The 20,453-nt window shown below is 36.0% G+C and overlaps 1 protein-coding gene across 7 annotated transcripts in view; it reads right to left on the reverse strand.

Moving 5' to 3' along the window:
* Positions 1-2,174: 2,174 nt before the first annotated feature.
* Positions 2,175-20,453, reverse strand: part of TBC1D32 (TBC1 domain family member 32) — a 318,311-nt gene continuing 300,032 nt past the window's right edge. For 5 of the 7 annotated variants that reach the window (XM_064290365.1, XM_023539436.2, XM_064290356.1 and 2 more), the window contains one exon: positions 2,175-8,836. In XM_064290365.1, the coding sequence (XP_064146435.1) occupies positions 8,717-8,836 (120 nt within the window). In that variant the 3' untranslated portion in view covers positions 2,175-8,716. The remainder of the gene's footprint in view (positions 8,837-20,453) is intronic. The other 2 variants (XM_064290353.1, XM_023539377.2) reach the window with 1 other exon arrangement.

Raw genomic sequence — 20,453 nt, forward strand, 5'->3', positions numbered from 1 at the left:
GTAGAGTCAACCTTTAAGATGTAAATGGAATAAAGCTTTCATGACCTTCATCTGTTGATGTGGCATGACTCAAAATGAGAAGAAACAGCTGCAAACATCCATTAATAATTGGAACATGGAATATACGAAGTAAGAATCTAGTAAAACTGGAAGATATCAAAAATGAAATGGAACGCTTGAAGATAGATAACTCAGGCATGAGTAAACTGAAATGGACTGGTATTGGCCATTTTGAATCAGAAAATCATATGGTCTGCTAGGCTGGGAATGACAAGTTGAAGAGGAACGATGTCATTCATAATCAAAAACATTTCAAGACCTATCCTGAAGTACAGTGCTATTAGTGGTAGGATAATATCTATATGTCTACAAGCTAGACCAGTTAATATGACTATTATTCAAATTTACCCACCAATAAATCTATCTTGGAAGAAGTACAGCCAGAATGCTCCTTAGAAGTGAGGATGGTGAGACTTCTCGCGTAATTTGGGCATGTTATCAGTCCTTGGAGAAGGTGCCTAACAACAACAATAGATATGTAGTGATATCTCATTGCAATTCCATGACACGTTATTTTTTTTTATATACTTATTTGCCGTCTGTATATCTTCTTTGGTGAGGTTTCTGTTCAGGTCTTTTGCCTATTTTGTAATTGAGATGTTATTTTCTAACTGTTGAGTTTTAAGTGTTCTTTGCATGTTCTGGATACCAGTTCTTTAGCAGATACATGTTTTTCAAATATTTTCTCCCAGTCTGTGGCTTATGTTTCCATTCTCTTTATTTTTCTGGTTGTAAAAATATATATAACACAACATTTGCCAATTTAACATTCTTCAGGTGTACAATTTAGTGATATAAATCACATTAATCATGTGCAACCATCACTCATAATCAATGTCAAATTTTCCATTACTATAAACAAAAACCTAATAAGGATTGGTTTTTGCCTCCTTTATTCACTTACGATCCAAGTGACTAAGACAGTACCTAGAACGTAGTATAGACTCAATAAATATCTACGGGATGAACAATAAACATTTAAGTTATTAAAGGGTTCTGTGCTTAAAGGATAATGGGGCACTGTTTTTGATTTTGCTGACTAGCTCTGTGATCTTTAATCTATTGAATATCTTTGGAATACCTACTATGTGTCAGGCATTGTGTTAGGAATGTAGGATAATTAATCACATATAAATTTTAAAGTTAACTATGAAGGCGGGGGAGGGGAAGTAGGGGTAAATGTAAAAAGAAGCTCATTAAGGCTCCATGTTGGAATTTGGTGGGAGAAGGGGAGGAACTGTGATAACCAAAGAAAAGCTAGGGCCATATTACAAAGGTTATATTTTCCAGGATACATGACCTGGGTTTTATACTGAACGAAATGAAAATATATTGAAGGCTTTGAATAGTGGCTATGGTGATTCCAAAATTCCTATTTGGAGGTGTACAGGGATACCAGTGTGATTGGAATGAAGGGTAGGAGGACTTGTCTTGAAACTGCATTTACATTACAAGCACATGTTATTTATTAGGTTGAAAGGATTTTTAGTATGGTTTGTAGGGGTGATGAAGATTATGGAATTATGGACTATCACTTGATGTGATGGTTAAGGTTGTGTGTGAATTTGGCTGGGCCATGTTTCTCAGGGGTTTGGTAGTTATGTAATGATGTAGTCATCTTCAATGCTGTGATCAGCCAATCATTGTAAGGGGAGTTTCTTCAGAGGTGTGGCCTGCATCCAATATATATACAGACTTTCTGGCAAAGCTTGCTTGCTTGCTCTGGATTCTACATCCAGCTCGTCCTCATCTGAACCCTGTTTCTTCAGATTTGAGCCAGCTGCCTGCCATATTGGCTGCCGGTCTTGGGATCTGTCAGCCTCCACAGCCTGTGAGCCAGCAACTTGCTGTCTTACCTGGCGATCTTGGGTTTACTAGCCCCCGCAGCTATGTGAGTCCGGAGAAGCCTCCAGTCTGACCTTTGACCCACAGACTTTGGACTGGCTAGCCTCTATACCCATGTGAGCCATTTACTTGAGATAAATCTCTCTCTGTGTATATATGTACATGTATATGTGTGTGTGTGTGAGTACACACACACACACACACACACATCTCACAGGTTTTGCTTCTTTAGAGGACCCAGCCTAAGACATTTGGTACAAAGAGTGGCTCTAGGAAAAAAAAAAAAAAAAAAAAGCACTAAGGGCGATTTTTCTAAATTAGTTCCCAAATCAGACTAGTCTTAAAGGTGCAGATGACTACCTTCAGTAGTAAAGATGGTGCTGCTAATCCACGGTGTGAGGTGGCAATATTAATATGCAAAGTATCACCACCAATAGATCAAGTATTGGTAAGATGCAAGTTGCTGGGTGACCACACATTTGATACTTTTCTGCAATTTTGTCAGAATGAGAAGTTTAGGGAAGCTGGTTGGTTTGTCCTACTTTCACTAGATGAAGTGGTGAAACAAAAAGATGGTTCAGGACTTCAGAGTCACAGTTCAAGCATCGCAGAAAAGACCTCAAAATTGCCACTTCTGCCCTGAAATAAAGACTTATTTATAGCAATAATAGAGCTGATATCGCCAAAAACCAAACCCAGAATGACTGAATTACGTTAATTGAATTTCCAACTAGTAATGGTGTCTGATATTAACATGAGGGCACTGATAGGGAAAACATAGGATCCTGGGATGGGGACATATGGGCAGATAATCAGGAAGCTGGAGACACTGCAGCCCTAAATTCCATTGAATCATTCTTGCCAACAACCAGCGCTCTTAATGCTATTTGAAGACATCGCTTCCTCGTTGTCTGCTAAGCCATCATTTCCCAGTGAAACCATTGTCTCATCCACCCCCATCTGATGAGATTAACTCAGCTGTGCTTAAAAAGTCTTTGTTTGAGATATTACCTGGAGTGATGCCTGGAGTGTTGCCTGGGACATAGCCTGAGGTAGATGCCTCAAAAGACATTGTTGAATATTCCTAGGACCCACCCCAAAACACATTTTTGTTTCCGGACCTCTAACTACACTTAAGTCCCAGCAAGCTCTAAAATGTTAAGTACAAAGTGTGACCCAGGAGAAGGTATGCTACACTCCAAAGGAACGGCATGACTTTTCTAATCTATACAAATGGAAACCTGAGGGATATGTGTGGGAATGGTTATTAAGGATGTAGGATAATAGTGCAAGGAATATAAAGATGGATCAGTTTGAGTTTATTGATATGGGCCCACTAAGCACAGATTCCTCACTCAGTGTTTCAGCTGGAAGGGTTAGGAAAAGATCTAATAGTTTATTTGGTTGGCTCGCTGAAGCATGGATTATGAAGTGGTCTACACTAAATCAAGTTGAAGTACCAGACCAGCCTAGATATGCTGTAGAAGAAGGAATCCAAAGGCTTAGGGAAACTGGCACGTTAGAGTGGATTTATCAGGTTAGACCCAGAGACCCACCCATGTAATGCCCAGAGGATGTACCTCACACCACAACAGTGAGGAACAAATTTGCGAAAGGAGCCCTGTCATCCTTGAAGACTGCTGTGATTACTATTTTATGTGAGTCAAATTTGACAATGGAAACTGCCCTAGGTGAATTAAGACACTGAACTACAATGGGGCTGATTTTACCCTCAGGTAGTAGGGGCCAAGTGGTGGCACTTAATCAACAAAAACAAGGTAGGCATGGTTACTGTAATGGACAATGGAGTTAAAGCAGTAATCAGAATAGTTTGACTCACATGGGCTTATAACACTGGCTACTTAGTTATGGAGGCCCTAGGAGTGAAATACTTGAGAAATCTACTATTTACTTGATCTGTATAAACAATGAATTCTAGGTCAAGTCTATCTTGAATCACCAGAATAGAGAATCATAGCCCCTCAATCAATTCTCAGGCCTGAGCCAGTTTACAGACCCACAAACCCTTGAATGACGGGGAGGCTGGGTTCCCTTAAGGAAGGACCCTACCACACTGACAAAAATTTATACCATTAATCTTTCTCATAGCCTTCCCCAAAGCAATCTACAGTCTTTATGAGTGACTGTTCATTGGAGAAAAGGAAATAATCAGAATTTTAGGCAATTACTGGATACTGGTTCTGAACTGACACACTAATTCCAGGAAACCCAAAATGTCACTATGGACCACCAGTCAGAGTTTTAGCTCTGGTTTGTCTTAAATGGGTCCCCAAACCCATTCTGTAGTGATTTCCCCAGTTCCAGAATGCATAATTGAATAGATATAAAAAAAAAAAAAATTTGTAAGAAGCAACTGGAAGAACCCCCACATTGGATCCTATTATAGTAGGAAAAACCAAAAGGAAGCCTTAGAACTGCCTCTACCTAGGAAAACAGTTAAGCCAAAAGCAACACCACATTCCTGGGTGGATTGCACAGATTACTGTCACCATGAAGGTCTTGAAGGATGCGGGGTGGTGTTTCCTACCACACCCCCATTCAACTCACCCATTTGGCCTGTGCAAAAAAAAAAGATGGATTTGAGAGAATGACAGTGGATTATCATAAACTTAACCAGGTGGTGACTCCACGTAGTTTCATTGCTTGAACAAATTAACACATCTCCTAGTACCTGGTATATACCTATTGATTTGGCCAATGCCTTTTTCTTCATTCCAGTTTCAAAGGACCATCAGAAGTAGTTTGCCTTAAGCTGACAAAGCGAGCAATACACGTTCACTGTCCAACCTCATAGTTATACCAAGTCTCCAGCCCTATGCCATAATTTAGCCTGCAAGGACCTTGATCACCTTTCCCTTCCATAAGACATCACACTGGTCCATTACTTTGATGATATTGTTTATTGGACCTAGTAAGGAGGAAGTGTCAATGACTCTGGACTTATTGGTAAAGAATTTGCATGCTAAACAAACAAAAAAGAACCAAACCCATTCGTGAGTTGATTCCAACACATAGCGACCATATAGGAAAGAGTAGTATTGCCCCATAGAGTTTCCAAGGAGAGAATGGTGGGTTTGAACTGCCGACCTTTTGGTTAGCAGCCAAGCGCCTAATCACAGCTCCACCAGGGTTCCATATATATAAAGCATATATATACATATACTCTTCACTGGTTTTGCTTCTCTAGAAAATTCAGCCTAAGACACTTGGTAATGCTGGCAATAATAGGGGAGGAATGCTGCCAGATTTTTGCTTTAAAATCTTCTCAGTGACTGTGTTGAAGAAAATAAAGCAAAGCAATGAATTACTGGCAGTAATCCATGTAAGACACAATTGTAGCCTAAACTGCAACAGTTGCAGTGTAGAGACTGGATATAAAGGGTCACATAGGAAAGACTACAAAGTTAGAATCAACGAAACTTTGCTAATTGTTTAGAGTGGCAGAATCATCCCCAGATATAGCAGAATTTCTTGTCTCCCCGTTCCTTGCCCCTTTCACGTAGGATTTCTGCCTCAAATCTTTCCTACTGAATTCTCCAGGGGAAAGATGGAGGACAAGATATGCCCACTTACTTTTTATTCCCTATTTTTCTAACTTCTCCCTTCTTATTTTCCTTCTAGTCATGTTGTGTTGGGTGCTTTTGAGCCAATTATGACTCACAGTTATCCTATAGGACAAAGTACAACTGGCCCACAGGTTTTCTAATGCTGTTATCTTTAAGGAAGTAGATTGCGGCATCTTTCTCCCATGGAGCAGCTGGTGGGTTCAAATTGCAGGTTAGTATCTGAGTGCCACCAGAGCTCCTTTCCTTCCTTCTAGTCATATGTATATCTTATCCTCTAGCAAGAAAAGAGAGGAAGTTGTTCCTGTTTCACCCATTTTTTGGAGAAATTAGTATAGGAATCTTAATTGAAACTTGGAAATGAATCATCCAAGAAAAGAGGCTGAAGAAGGGAAAGAAGGTGGCCTAGAATAGAACTCCAGGGAAAAAACCAACAAGTAAAGAATAGAAGCAAAAGAATACAGAAAGATGAGAGAAGTTCTAGGAGGAAAAAAAAATGAGAATTTTATGTTACAGATATTTTGTGTGTGTGTATATATATGTGTTTGTGTGTGTATCCAAAAACCCCGTTGCCATCGAGTCTATTCTGACTCATAAGTCACCTTATAGGACAAAGTAGAACTGCCTCATAGGGTTTCAAGAAGCATCTGGTGGATTCGAACTGCCAACCTTTTGGTTAACAGCTGTAACTCTTAACCACTACACCACCAGGGTTTCCATATATATATATATGTATATGTATATGTATATGTATATGTATATGTATATGTATATGTATATGTATATGTATATGTATATGAGTATATATATATTTTTTTAGTGTAAATATACACAATAAAACATACACCTGGTCCACAGTTTTTACATGTGTAGTTCAATGACAAAGATTACATACTCCACATTGTATCACCATTCTCACTATCTCTACCCATATTATTAACAACCATTACCTTAGGCTTTCTGCCTCTTAAAGTGCTCATCTGTGATTTAGGGTTACTGCTGCAAATTTGATCTCATATATATAATTCTTTAACCCACACTCAGCAAAATGCTCAAACATTTTTTATTATTTGAGCTAAACTGTTATTTAACTTAAAAATGATTTCAAGGGATAGTTTCGGTTGAAGGTTTAAAAATTGATTCCAGGCAAAAAATATATTTGTTAAGTGAATGATCATAGAAATTTCTTTAATATCTGGGAATTGGAAAACCAAAATAGAGCAGACCATAATTTAATAATCATAAATTTAGGTAGACTCTTGTTAGGAAGTCTTAATAAATTTTTGAGACTTATTCTACCTTCACAGATACTTTAGATACCTTATACCATGAAGAAGCTCAACTATAAAAATGAAATTTTGAAAGCAGATATTCAAATTTTTATACAAGTACTTAAAATTTTCACAAGTTTGTTCACATTGTATCATGAAAAATTTGTTATAATTTAAATTTTGTAAAACATATGAGATACCCCTTCACAAATAAAGTACGTCGTGAAAAAAAAAAACTAAGGGCAAAGACAGGATTGTACTTATTTCTGTTCTAAAGTGTATTTTTGAAATAAAAAGACATACACAGACTACCATGTTTTACATTTTCTTTCACCAAACAAATTGCTAAGTCATTGTTCATAAGACATCTCTTATCTCTCAAAGGAAAGAGAGCCTCTGGCTCTGGCTGAAGTCACTTTTCCACAATGGAATCATTATAATCTGTATCTACCTCTGTTTCTAATCAAAATCAGCAATGACTATCTAAAATTAATTTACAGTTCCTTCTCCACTTTTTTATTTCCAATTTTGTGTAAGAGCTTTTAAAAATGAATAAAGTGCTGCAAGTTTCTTAGGACTATTCACAATAACTCAGGTATGGAATGGGAAGACACACAACCATAAATATATATTACAAGTTCTGTGGAACATCTTTTCAAAATTAAGTTTGAGGGTAGACAAAACTGGGTGTTTTGAGTCATCTAGGACTCTCTTAACTCACACTATCTGGAGCTAATATGTACACTACGCCAAAATAACTTGCTCAATTTTCTTTTCTCATTTTTTTCAATGCCCTTTAGGAACACCACTACTGAGAAGCTATCGTTGGCATTTAAAGTACAAAATCTCATTTTGGAAGGTTGGCATTACAATACCCTAAACATCACAAAATTCAAAACTGTACAGTTGTTTCATCATGCTAAAAGGAAAATGAGTTTGTGGACCAGCCACTGTTGGTCGCAAATGAAAAAAAGTGGGGTTACCTTCAGAATGGTTTTAATGGCTGATTTATATTGGATATAAGCAATGAATATAAAACAAATTCTATCTATAATTTAAAAAATTGGTGAAATGAATGCTGACTAAAAATTAACAATTTAATATATTTGCGCATTATTTTTCATATATTAAAGGTGACAGCTATAAGAAAAAAAAACCTTCACACAATGTATTAGTCTTATTACAGCGGACTCTATTCAAATAAAATAAAACAGTGTAAGCGATTTAAAATAATTTAGAAATCTTTTGTCCTTAATGTCTTCAAGTTGAGTACGAATCAAACCTATAACTAAGGAAAGTTAAGAAATGACAGTAGAATGCTTCTTGGTATGGAACAACCAACCTATCTCTTAAATGAATCATTCAGAAACTACATTTCAAATGAAAAAACGTAAATTGATATAGGTATCAGAAACAAGCTCCTCGAAAATAATTATGTCTGAGGACAATGGTATTTCCACCACTTGCCATGATAAATACCATTTGGTCCTCAACACATAAGATAAGCAGTTGTGGTTTTGTCTATTTTCTTTTATATGCAGACATAAAGAATGGAGAAAACAAGTATGTCGTTTCCTTGTCTCTACTGACGCTCCCTGGCTAACCAAAGAATCATTTAGAATATTGCTTCTTCTCTCCAGATTCACTGGAAAATATATTTTAATCATCTGGTGAAAAAGGAGACATAGGCTGGAAATAGCTCTTAACCATATATAAGAACTATACGTAAGCAAGGTTCCATTCTAAAACCACCTTACAACACACTTATAAAAACTGAAATCACTTTATGTTAGAAATTCAGCTAAGGCCTACTTGAAAATATTAAAAACTCTCAGGAATGATTTTATAATATGTGCATTCACAAAACATAGTTTTTATGGATGCAGAAAACAATCAAATTCCCTTGTTTCCTTAAAAAAATATAAAAAAAACAAAATTAAACTGTGTCGCCATGACCTATGTGCTCTGCACTCTTATGTTCTGCATATCTCTCAGTAGCGCTGGTCTGTAGTTTTGCTCCAAAATTTCCATGTATTCAAAGTAATCACTCACTCGAAACCCATGCAGTGCTTCTTCCTGTCAAAAAATAGAAAGGAAAGATCATTTGCTTTAATTCCAAGTTAATGAATTTGAAAGAGTTGAAGTACTTTTTTTTTTTTTCAGTTATAGATGTGGGTTTTATGTTGCTAATAAATGTGTTCACTATTATTTATTTAGTAGGCTTTGTATGTGTATAGTGGGAAGAAACCATATTCCCATTAAACAAGGCTATCTAATCATTTTCAAAAGCAAAATACAGATACCAAAAAGCAAAATTCTTAGAAAATGAAATCTTCCTAATTTATTAGATATAATAAACTTTCAATTATAGAATGACTGTTCACATTTGTAATTAGTAAAGATCCTAAGGCTTATCCATCAAAATATACTGTAATGTTGCAAGAAATATTTATCTTTAGCTATTGTTCATAAAACCTCCAACCGTCTGCAATTCATAATGTTGGTACTATGAATGTCTGTACTAAATTGTAATTTAATGGTAAGTGTCCTAAATGAGACACTGGAGCATAAAAACAGTAGGAACATTCATTTAGAATTTTAGAGACTTTTAGAGAATTTTATGACTATTCCTTTCACATCTTCAATACTGCCTATGCAGTACCCAGATTCAAGGTTTTTTTTTTTAAAAAAACAAAAACCTCTGCAGAAGAAAAATCATCCTTGGTTCAATGCAATAAGTATTTATTATGTTAGGAGTTTGGAGGTTATTAAAAAAAAAGGACAATTCATGCCTTTCAGGGTTTTATAGTTTAAAGGCAAAAATTACTAACATAAAAAACAAAAGCAACCCAAAAGAATAAAAAACAATACATATCAGGTACCAGATAATTGTGTTAGAGACAATCCATTTATAGATAAGAGACAACAACGTAGGGAGCTAGGAAAAATATCACATAATTCTCCATAAGAACAGATGTTTTTAAAACACCTCAGACGATACCAGTCACTTACGGGTTAGTAACTGTTCACAGCTCCAAGTAACATGTGAGTGCTTTATACTTAGTTTGTGATTCATTATCTACAATCTGGGTAATTGGAGTGAAAGCTTAGTTGGTACATGTCTTGTTTTTTTCCAGTTGCCACTGAGTCAACTCCAACTCATGGTAACCCCAAGTGTGTCAGAACAGAACTATGCTTCACAGGGTTTTCAATGGCTGATTTTCCAGAAGCGGATTGGGGGATCTTTCTTCCGAAGTGCCCCTGGGTGAACTTGAACCTCCAACCTTTCAGTTAGAAGTTGAGTGCGTTAACCATCTGCACTACTCAGGGACTCCCTTGGTTTCCTAGTGCTGCTATAACAAAAATGCCACAAGCGGGTGGCTTTAAAAAACAGGTATTTATTGTTGCACAGTTCTGGAGGCTAGAAGTCCAAATCAGGGTATCAGATCTAGGAGAGGGTCCTTCCTTGTTAGTAGTTATGGGCATTCCTTGGCTTGTATACAGATCTTCACATGGTTGCCTCCCCGTGTGTGTCCTTGTGTCTCTTTTGCTCACATCGTAAGATACCACTCAGGAAGGATTTGGTTTAGGACTCATACTCTAGGATGACCTCATTAACACAGCAAAAGAAAAATCTTATTTCCAAAAAGGTCAAATTCACAGGTACCATGCGTTAGGACTTCACCATATCTTTACGGGGGGACACAATTCAATCCATAACATTTAAAAAATTGGTAATATTGATATTATAGCTGAAGAAAGAATATTAAATTATATGCAAAAAATTACACCATTAAGACTAGAGTGCATATATTCCAACATAAAATTTGAGTTCTACTCTTAACTTCAAAATAACTGTGACATTATCTCATTAATACTTTCAATTGTTCATTCACTTATTCATTCTCTTATTACATGTAAGGCTCCTGGTTATGCACTGAAGATACACAGATGAAGAAAGAACAATCTTCCTGTTCAAGAATTCACTTTCAACAGTTATTACTGGAATTATAGAACTATTATGAATTTATCCATTCTCTTCATTTAAATTACGTGTGATTTGGCTTTGATCACCTCTTCACTGAAACCATAACTAAGTTGAGGAGGAATTATAGCAATGTATTATTCTAACCAGAGAATAAAGACCCAATGCTAGAAAAATTGTTTCAGTACATATTCATAATTTTTAAAGGGATGCTTATTATTTATTAAATGTGAATTACAATAGAAGATGACAGCATTTGAACAATAGTTTTAATAATTCTTTTCTGGGAAGAAACAAGCAAAATCTATTTTAAGATCTTTTAATTATTGTTCCACTTTAATATAAAAATAAACACTACCTAGGGACAGCCATAGCTTTTACTCGGTTTAAATATATTTTTTCCTTAGAATATACTTTTTGAATTTATGGCTTCCATTTTGGACATTAATTTTAAAAGAAAGGTAAAATAGCCTGATAAATATATTGAAGAGTACCTATCAAGTAGGTAATAAAACTATTAAAGCCTCATTTCATAACAGAAAAAAATATACATTTTTAAATGTATGTTTTTAAATGATGTTCTTCATTATTTAAAATTCACAGGCAATTTTAGCTCTGAATAAAATTTCAAAATCTCTGAATTTCACTTTCTGGCTTCAAGGGGGAATTTTTAAAAAATCTTATCCTAAATGTTCTCTAATGGCCTTTTTAGTGGATAACTTTTACTTGCTATTATGACCATTTAGACTGCCAGCTTATCAAGTTGTAACAGACCATTTCCTCAGAATACTGCTTCAGTATAAGTTCATTTATAGATCTAAGTATACTGCACTCTATAGAAAAACTTATACTAAGCAAAAACACCATTCCATTTTATATCAACAGTGTAGTGTACTATTTCTTCAAGAAAATACATTTTTTAATAGATTACTAATGGAGTGAGTAGTTTAAGCCTTGGTTCAGAAGTTCATTTTGAGCATAATGTATTTTCTTTTTTGTACCTAATGCCTTTCAACCAGTGTGTCTTCAATGATTTTCTCTCTTCATTAATTCTGGCTTTCAAATGTGAATCACAAAACAGCATTAAGTGCTACCATTGTAATTCATAATGTTGTGTTTGTTCAATATTCTATGATATGGTACATACTCAGCTTCCCTCTCTCTTCTGTGTATAGAAGTTCGGTTTCAAATATGTATCACTGGTTCTCTCACTCTTTTTTTTGTCTTTTTCATTCAACAAGTTTTACTGAACTTCCATTATGTGTATCATATTATGACACAGAAGTCTGTGGGGATATAAAGCTATGAGATCATAATCCTCAGCTTTCAAGATCTTACATTAGAGGACACAGGAACAGTGAAAAAGCAATCAGGAAAGTACTGATAAATGTTTGTGAAAAACAAAGAGATTAATTACTTTGTCTGTGAAATCAATCTCTCTCTCTATCTACCTATCATCTGTCCATCCATCATCTACCAATACAGATACAGATAAAAATATTAAATATACAATAAAATTGCCTCAGCTTGTATGCTGGCATAGTATTTTACTGCTTCTAAATGTTTTCAATATATTATCACATATAAGAAACATAATCTTGCTTGTGTGGTTGCTATCTCCAGTTTGTTTCTCTTTTACAGACAAAGAAAATGAAGGTCACTGAAGACATTCTTTCGATAAACTAAGGAAAAACATGTCTTCTCGTGACACATCCCATAACTATTTTCAACTGTAAATTATATATTTTGATAAGCATTTATTATTACATGAGGAGTAATATTTGAGATTATTGTTAGGTATTATGGATAACATTGCAAAGAGTGGAAATTCCAGAACATGTAACTGTGCTCATGTGGAACCTGTAGACAGACCAAGATGTGACTTGAACAGAATAAGGGGATACTGCATAGTTTAAAGTCAGGAAAGGTGTGCATCAGGGTTGTCTCCTTTCACTATACTTATTCGATCTATATGCTGTGCAAATAATCCGAGAAGCTGGACTGTATAAAGAAGAATGCGACATCAGGATTAGAGGAAGGCTCATTAACAACCTGCAATATGCAGATGACACAACCTTGTTTGCTGAAAGTGAAGAAGACTTGAAGCACTTACTGATGAAGATCAAAGACCATGGCCTTCAGTATGGGCTGCACCTCAACATAAAGAAAACAAAAATTCTCACAACTGGACCAATAAGCAACATAATGGTAAATGCAGAAAAGATTGAAAGTTGTCAAGGATTTCATTTTACTTGAATCCACAATCAACGTCCATGGAAAATGCAGTCAAGAAATCAAAAGACATATTGCATTTGGCAAATGTGCTGCAAAAGACCTCTTTAAAGTGTTAAAAAGCAAAGATTTTACTTCTAAGGTGTGCCTGACCCAAGCCATGGTGTTTACAATTGCCTCATATGCACGTGAAATCTGGACAATGAGTAAGAAAGACCGAAGAGGAATCGATGTCTTTAAATTATGGTGTTGGTGAAGAATATTGAATATACTATGGACTGCCAGAAGAATGAACAAATCTGTCTTGGAGGAAGTACAGTCAGAATGCCAGTTAGAGGTGAGGATGGCGAGACTGTCTCACATACCTTGAACATGTTACCGCATCAGTCCCTGGAGAAGGACATCATAATTGGTAGAGTAGAGGGTCAGTGAAAAAGAGGAAGACACTCAATGAGATAGACTGACACAGTGGCTGCAACAATGGGCTCAAGCATAACAAGGATTGTTAGGATGGCGCAGGACCAGGCAGTGTTTCATTCTGTTACACATAGGGTTGCTATGAGTGGGAGCCATCTCGATGGCACCTAACAACAACAATAACAAAGAAGAATTGATGCCTCTGAATTTTGGTGTTGGGGAAGAATACTGAATAGTCCATTGACTGCCAGAAGAACAAACAAATCTATCTTGGAAGAAGTATAGCTAGAATGCTATACAAGGATAGCAAGCCTTCGTCTCATGTACTTCAGACACGTTATTAAGAGCGACCAGTCTCTGGAGAAGGACATCATGCTTGGCAAAGCAGAGGGTGAGCAAAAGAGAGGAAGGTCTTCATCGATGGACTGACACAGTGGTTCCAGTGATGGGCTCGAGCGTAACAACTATTGTGAGAATGGTGCAGAACCAGGTGGTGCTTCATTTTGTTGTACATAATAGGGTTGCTATGAGTCAGAATCAACTCAATGGCACCAAACAACAACTAAGAAGTATTTTAGATGTAGTATCACATTGTAAAAAAAGTTGTTAAAAGCATAGCTGCTAACTAAAAGATCTGCAGTTTGAATCCACCAGCCGATCCTTGGAAACCATATGTGACAGTTCTACTCTGTCTTAATGGGTTGCTGAGTCAGAGTCAACTCAACCACAAAGAGTACTGGTTTATCACATTGTAGCTAACGGCTTGGGTACTAGATTCAGATACAGCTCATAAATAGTTTGACACTTATCAGCTATGTGACCTTCAGCAAACTGCCAATTCCCTTGATTATGAAATTTTCTAATCTGGATAATGTGAATAAATAACAGTAATTGCCTCACAAGGCAGTATATCAGTTAAGATACTTTCAACTACAAACACCAAAATGGTAGCTTAAATAATATAAAAATTGGTTACTTTTCACTCAGGCAGTCTGAAGGTAGGTGGTGCCAAGTTTGCCTCTGCAGTTCAGAGTTGTCTTCAAGGCCTGGAATTGTTCCATCTATTCACTGTGCCATTACCAGGATCTTTGCAAAAGCTTTCCTTTCCGTCTGGCACAGCTGCAAAGCATTGTGCTCATATGCAGTCATGTAGAAAGGGGCTGTCCTGCATATTTTCTACTTGCTCTCCCCCCGCCCCGCCTTTAAAAAAAAAAAATTATCAAAAGCATTTCATTAGGCAACCCACTGGATTTCGGGTTATATAAAAAAAAGGGCAACCAGACTAGTCAATGAAAGACAATTTGATACAATAAAAGGAGAACAGGATATAGCCCCATTTAAAAACAACAACAGCAACAAAAAACTGTTGCCCTCGAGGGGATTCCAACTCATAGCAACCCAATAGCACAGGGTAGATCTGCCCCATAAGGTTTCCAAGGAGTGTCTGGTGGATTCGAACTGCCAACCTTTTACTTAGCAGCCACGCTCTTAATCACGGCACCACCAGGGCTCCAATAGCCCCACTGAGTTGCTGTATATATTAAACATTCTAAACTCTGAACTCCTTAGCATGGACCACAAAGTTCTCACATTATCTGCTCCCTATCTCATCTCTTATCACTCTGACTCCCTCACCTTGCTCTGATCATACTGGGCATCTTGAAGCTCTCTAAGCAGGCCAGGCATCTTCTTATTTCTGAGCTTTTGCACTTGTTTTTCTTCCAGTTTAGAAGGTTTTGTCCAGAATTCTTAGCATGGCTTTTGTGCAGACATGTAATGTTAAAGCCTGGAAGGGTCCATCAGGGATTTTTAACTCCAGCCTGCTCTTCCACCCCTTACCAAGAATACGAACAGAACCACTCACGTAAAATTGTAAGATTTATTGTCTTCTCTTGCACCTTCTCAGGGATGTGCTTATTACAGAAAGCAAGCTATACCTACATTTTCAAAAGTTCTATGTATCAGTTGAAATTTCCAAAAATATATAGACATTAATTTCCAGCATATGCTTTTAGAGCTGCTGCTGCAAGCCCTGTGGGCTTATAATTTCAATTCGAGATAACGTCATTTAGGGGGGTAAATATATACAAGGCAAAAAAAGACAGTGTGCTAACATCTCATGCATCTCGTGCCTAACCACTAGCATCAGATTTATGCATATCTGATGCACTCTGTCCCACATATTTGATTATTAATGAATTTTCAAGGCAATGATTTTTTAAATGCACCATGTTTTTAAAAAATAAATTATGGAGGAAAAAAGTAAGATACGTTACTTTGAGTGGATTATATTGGAACAAGAGTCAATTTTTACTAATGACCATAAAAGGAAACAACAGCAACAACAACAAAAAAAACAACAACCCAAAACCCACTGCCATCAAGCTGATTCTGACTCATAGTGACCCTATACGACAGAGTAGAACTGTCCCATAGGGTTTCCAACGAGTGGCTGCAAACCTTGTGGTTAGCATCCTGAGCTCTTAACCACTGTGCCACCAGGGCTCCAACCACCAGGAGGCATAACATTTTAAAAAATATTATAAGATGTAGAACTTGCCATACATTGAGGTCTATCAACAAAGGATTTTCATTTGTCAAATCTCATATGCGAGCCATAAAATTAATATATAAAACTCACTTGAGAAAAGGGGATCTTATGAATATTGCTCTTCTCTTTAGTCATGTTATAGATGACCTTTTTTTGTGTTGTGCCTGACCCATCACATGAAAAAGGACATTCTCCCTGATCAAAGCGGTAGAAACACAAACAAACTGAAAGCAAAGTTTCTTCCAGTATTCCCTCCTGTGGTGCTTGGTTAAATTACAAATAACTGGACCCAATATTCCTCAAACTTTTTTGAGTCCCTGGTATTGGCAACCTGGATTCTGTTTTATTAACAAGATTCAAAGGTGATACTTTTGTGCGTTTTAATGATTTCAAACTACTTTGTACAAATTTATACTAAATGTTACACTAAACTTTGACAACTCAGACCCCTCCAAAGGAAATTCTGATTTAGTAGGTCTGGGAAGGAATCTAAATTATCAGTTTTAGTAAGGACCATGGTGATCTTCAGGATCATGGAAATTTAGATAGAGTATGTGCTTTTGGATAGAATATGAGGTTCTTAAAGATTCTGAGTAGAATATATGGTTCTTAAAGGTTTTAATTCAGGAAAAGGGTGCCTGGCATATACGATGACTAGACAAATGATTGAGTCTCAGCTAGGTTAATGAGTAAATTGGCCTTGATCAGACAGAGTACAAGAGAATGTTTCCAGCTAAGGTCTGAAGGTTATGTCAGTATCAGCTATTACTATGATATGAGAAGCTAAAATGTCTCAGGGGCAGAGGAAAATGGAAGAAAAAGTATATAGTCTAGCTATGGACTCAGGACAGAACACTACTTCTTTTGATGTAATTTCTAATACATCTTTTTCTTAACAAAGAAACAAGAACAAGAGAGGGATAGGAGAGGGATACAGAAACTCAAATAACTCCTAAATGTTTCTGAAGTACTTGCTATATGCCAGATAATGTTCTAGAAGTGTTTTATAGAGATCATCACCTTGTTTAATTCCTTAATAACCCTATGAGATAAGTATTATCTCACTGTCAATGGTACAGATGAGGACACCGAGGTAGGGAGAGGTTAAGCAACACGCCCGGTCTTACACACTCAGTGACAGAGGCATAATCTGAATCCAGGCAGACTCAAGTGCTGTACGAACGACACAAAAAATGTATCTGCACACCTCAGTTTACACTGCATTGAAAATGTCCTCAGGTGAAGAATTATTTTTAATACTATGTATACTTTTGTGTTTTAAAAGCTTAGTATTCAGTTTTTTTTTCCTGGTCTGATCGCCATTTCTTTCCCCTGTCAACATCTTCTGGTAACAGCAGTTACCACAGCAGCAACAAAAATCTCCATTGACAATTTACTGATTGGTTTGAAATTAATCTGTTTTTTTTTTTTTTCCCATAATTATAAGTTGATTTTGTCATAATAATACAGGATTTAGTTGAAGCATTTTCATTAAGTATTTTGAGCCTTCTCAGCCTGATGTTCACTGAAAGGCAATCTTTTCCTTGCCTGGCATTTCAGTGAAGTTTGTCCCAGGTTGAATTTATAAACTAAAATCAAGATCACTGCCAAGTCTTCAGCATGGTAGAGAATTGTAACACAGTCTTCTTCACATAAACTACTATTAAACTAGCTCTCATTAAATTCACTTATGTGTGTGTGTTATAGGTTAGTCGACTAAAGAAAAAAAGGAGAGATGAAAAGCTTTAGATTTTCTAGCTCACTGAAATCTTTGAGAATTTTCATTTTTTTGGATGATATTTTCCCCCTGAAATTTTGATGCCTAGAGCTTTTCTAAACCGTCATTTGTCAAAGATAAAAATGTACAAGACCCTACTATATCCAAAGACTGAAATCTTCAGCATGCTTTCGGAAGTTGCCTTCTAGCTCAGTACTAACCTATTAAACACCAAAGTGTAGAAATAATGCACTTAACTGCTCTTTTATCTAGCTCATACTTTTGTTGTGTCTACAAAGACATTATGACAAAACTCAGACAACACCTTGCTAGTATCAACTTATACCTATGGTATTTATCCAACCTAATATTTCAGTATTTCGTCAAAAGAAGAAAAATAAACTTAATTTTTTTCCAGGAAATGTGGGCTGCATATTAGTGTTCATCACCTTCTAAGAGATTCCAAGTCATCTTTTTAATATATTGATTTAGAATCATGAAGAACTCTTTAGTGGACTATTAGAAATGGCAGCAACAAGTCTAGACTCCCAATTACTTGATTTAAAGTCTTGAGTATAAACCAAAACGAATACAAATGGGTTGATATTTTCTCTATACCACATGCTTCAGACAGACTTTCATTCCTAAAGCAATGCTTTTATTATGTCATTTTCCGTCAATCATAAAATTTAAATCTGAAAAAGAATTGCCTGTTTCCAGTATTCTAGAGGCTATCTCATTCTCTAAATTAGTTTCTCAAGGACAACTGACAATAGCTGAAAACATAACTGTGGTTTTTCAAGATTTTGGAACCTAATTCAATGTGCCTGATAATTTTAACTCATTTACAACAGGTAGATGCTTATTCTATCTATTTTTATATGATTCACTACCCTCTTTTTAAAAAGTAGTTTTGTTATGAAAAAAGTATGGCCTCATTACTCCAAAATCTAACCTCCCCACAAAAAACAAAAAAGGAAACCAAACTCATGAATATATACAATACAAAGTAAGCCTCCTGTTCTACTTCTCCATCTTCTTCCTTCCCCAGAAGCAATCATTAAATTCACACACATGCAGTATATTATATATATACACATTATGTGAAAATACAAATTCTATACATAGTCACACATGTACACATATATGCACTATAACATGCATATACACATTATGTAAAAAAAAAAAGTTCTTCAACTTGTTTTTTCAGACATTATAACCTATTGAGTATTCACCCCACATCTCTACATATTTATTTATCTTGGTCTTTAAAGTAGCTACATGGTATTATTCTAATACATGACTCTATCATGAGTTAGTTAACCAGTTAATTGTTAATGGATATTTAGACTTTTTTTCTTTTACAAACATGCTACAATGCATATTTTTATACGTGTCTTTCTATACATCATTTATGTAGCCTAGAAGAGAAGCTGCTTGATAAAAGTATGCATAATAATGAATATTTCCAATTTTCTTCCAAAAAGACTAGGTCAATTTACATTCTCACCAATATGTTTGAGTTCTGATAACCTACACCCTTGGTAACCTCGAGTATTATCATCTGTGCCAAGCTGATGAGACAGACATAGCATTTCACTGTAGTTTTGATTTTCATTTTATTCATTCAGGGTTTAATTGAGAATATTTTCATATTTATTGGTCACTCATGTTTTGTTGTTTGTGGACCAACTGATACATTTTCTGTAGTTCATGTGCTTTTCTTATTGATTTGAAATAAACTCTTAATATATGAAGGAACTTAGCCCTTTATATGTTATATGTATAGGGAAAATCATTCTCTCTCCACATATGTCACTGCCTCTGCCCCTCAGAAAGGTGTCTTTTCAAGAATACTAGACACAAAACATTTGCTCTCTCTCAATCTTTCATTAATTCCTCTCCACAGGGGGATTAGTTTCTAATCTCTTTTTGTAAGATAAGGTAAAGGGTAAGTATATATGTCAAGTCTACCCTCCTTGGTCTTCTCATTCTTAGGAGTTGTCCATCTCCAAGTTTACAGGTGTTCTTTGCTTTCTGCAGCTATGTGGTAAGCTATCTATAACAAGGATTTCCTGCCTTAGCTACTCTGCCACAGTTCTGTTGGAGAATTAGTCTAATTCAAAAAGGAAATCCACAGGCTTTAGGCCCAAGTCAGGTTCTGTCATTCAGCTTTACCAGTATTTAGCTATACATTAATCTCTAAGTGATCCTAGTACCTATTTTCAAATGGGAGCGGTGGGCTTAGGTTCTACCGAAACCCCAATGGTATGCTACAGAAGTCCTCTCTCACCCTAGGGGTATTTTTTACTTACTTTTGTGGTAATTTTTAAGCTTTTATGTTAATTGTACTGATCATCTTTTTTATGGCATTGTGAATTAATGTTAGATTAGAGAGGCTTTCCCTATTCCAGGGCTATAAAATATTCTCCCAATTTTCTTCTTGTATCATTTTATGAGGTAACCTTAAACTTTAAATATTTTGATTCACATACTTTTCTTGACTATCTTTGTTTTCTCCCTCCTGTTTGAAGCTCACTTTCTTTGTCAGATAAAATGTAATCATGTTGGCTTGTACAGAGCACGCCTTTTGGGAGATTAGATAATGTTAGAAAGGTTGGTTAGGGCTGGAAAATGGAGATGACTGGGTGATGGCAGATTGGCTTTTATCTTTTAGGCAATGGACAGAGAAGGCTCTAGAGTCAGGCAATAACATGATGGAATACTGGTAATCTATGTAAGAATGTTTTTATAGCTGTGGTATCCATTAAATATCTCTTGGAAGAAATAC

Source organism: Loxodonta africana, chromosome 1, assembly GCF_030014295.1.
Source record: "Loxodonta africana isolate mLoxAfr1 chromosome 1, mLoxAfr1.hap2, whole genome shotgun sequence".
NCBI classification, from domain to species: domain Eukaryota; kingdom Metazoa; phylum Chordata; class Mammalia; order Proboscidea; family Elephantidae; genus Loxodonta; species Loxodonta africana.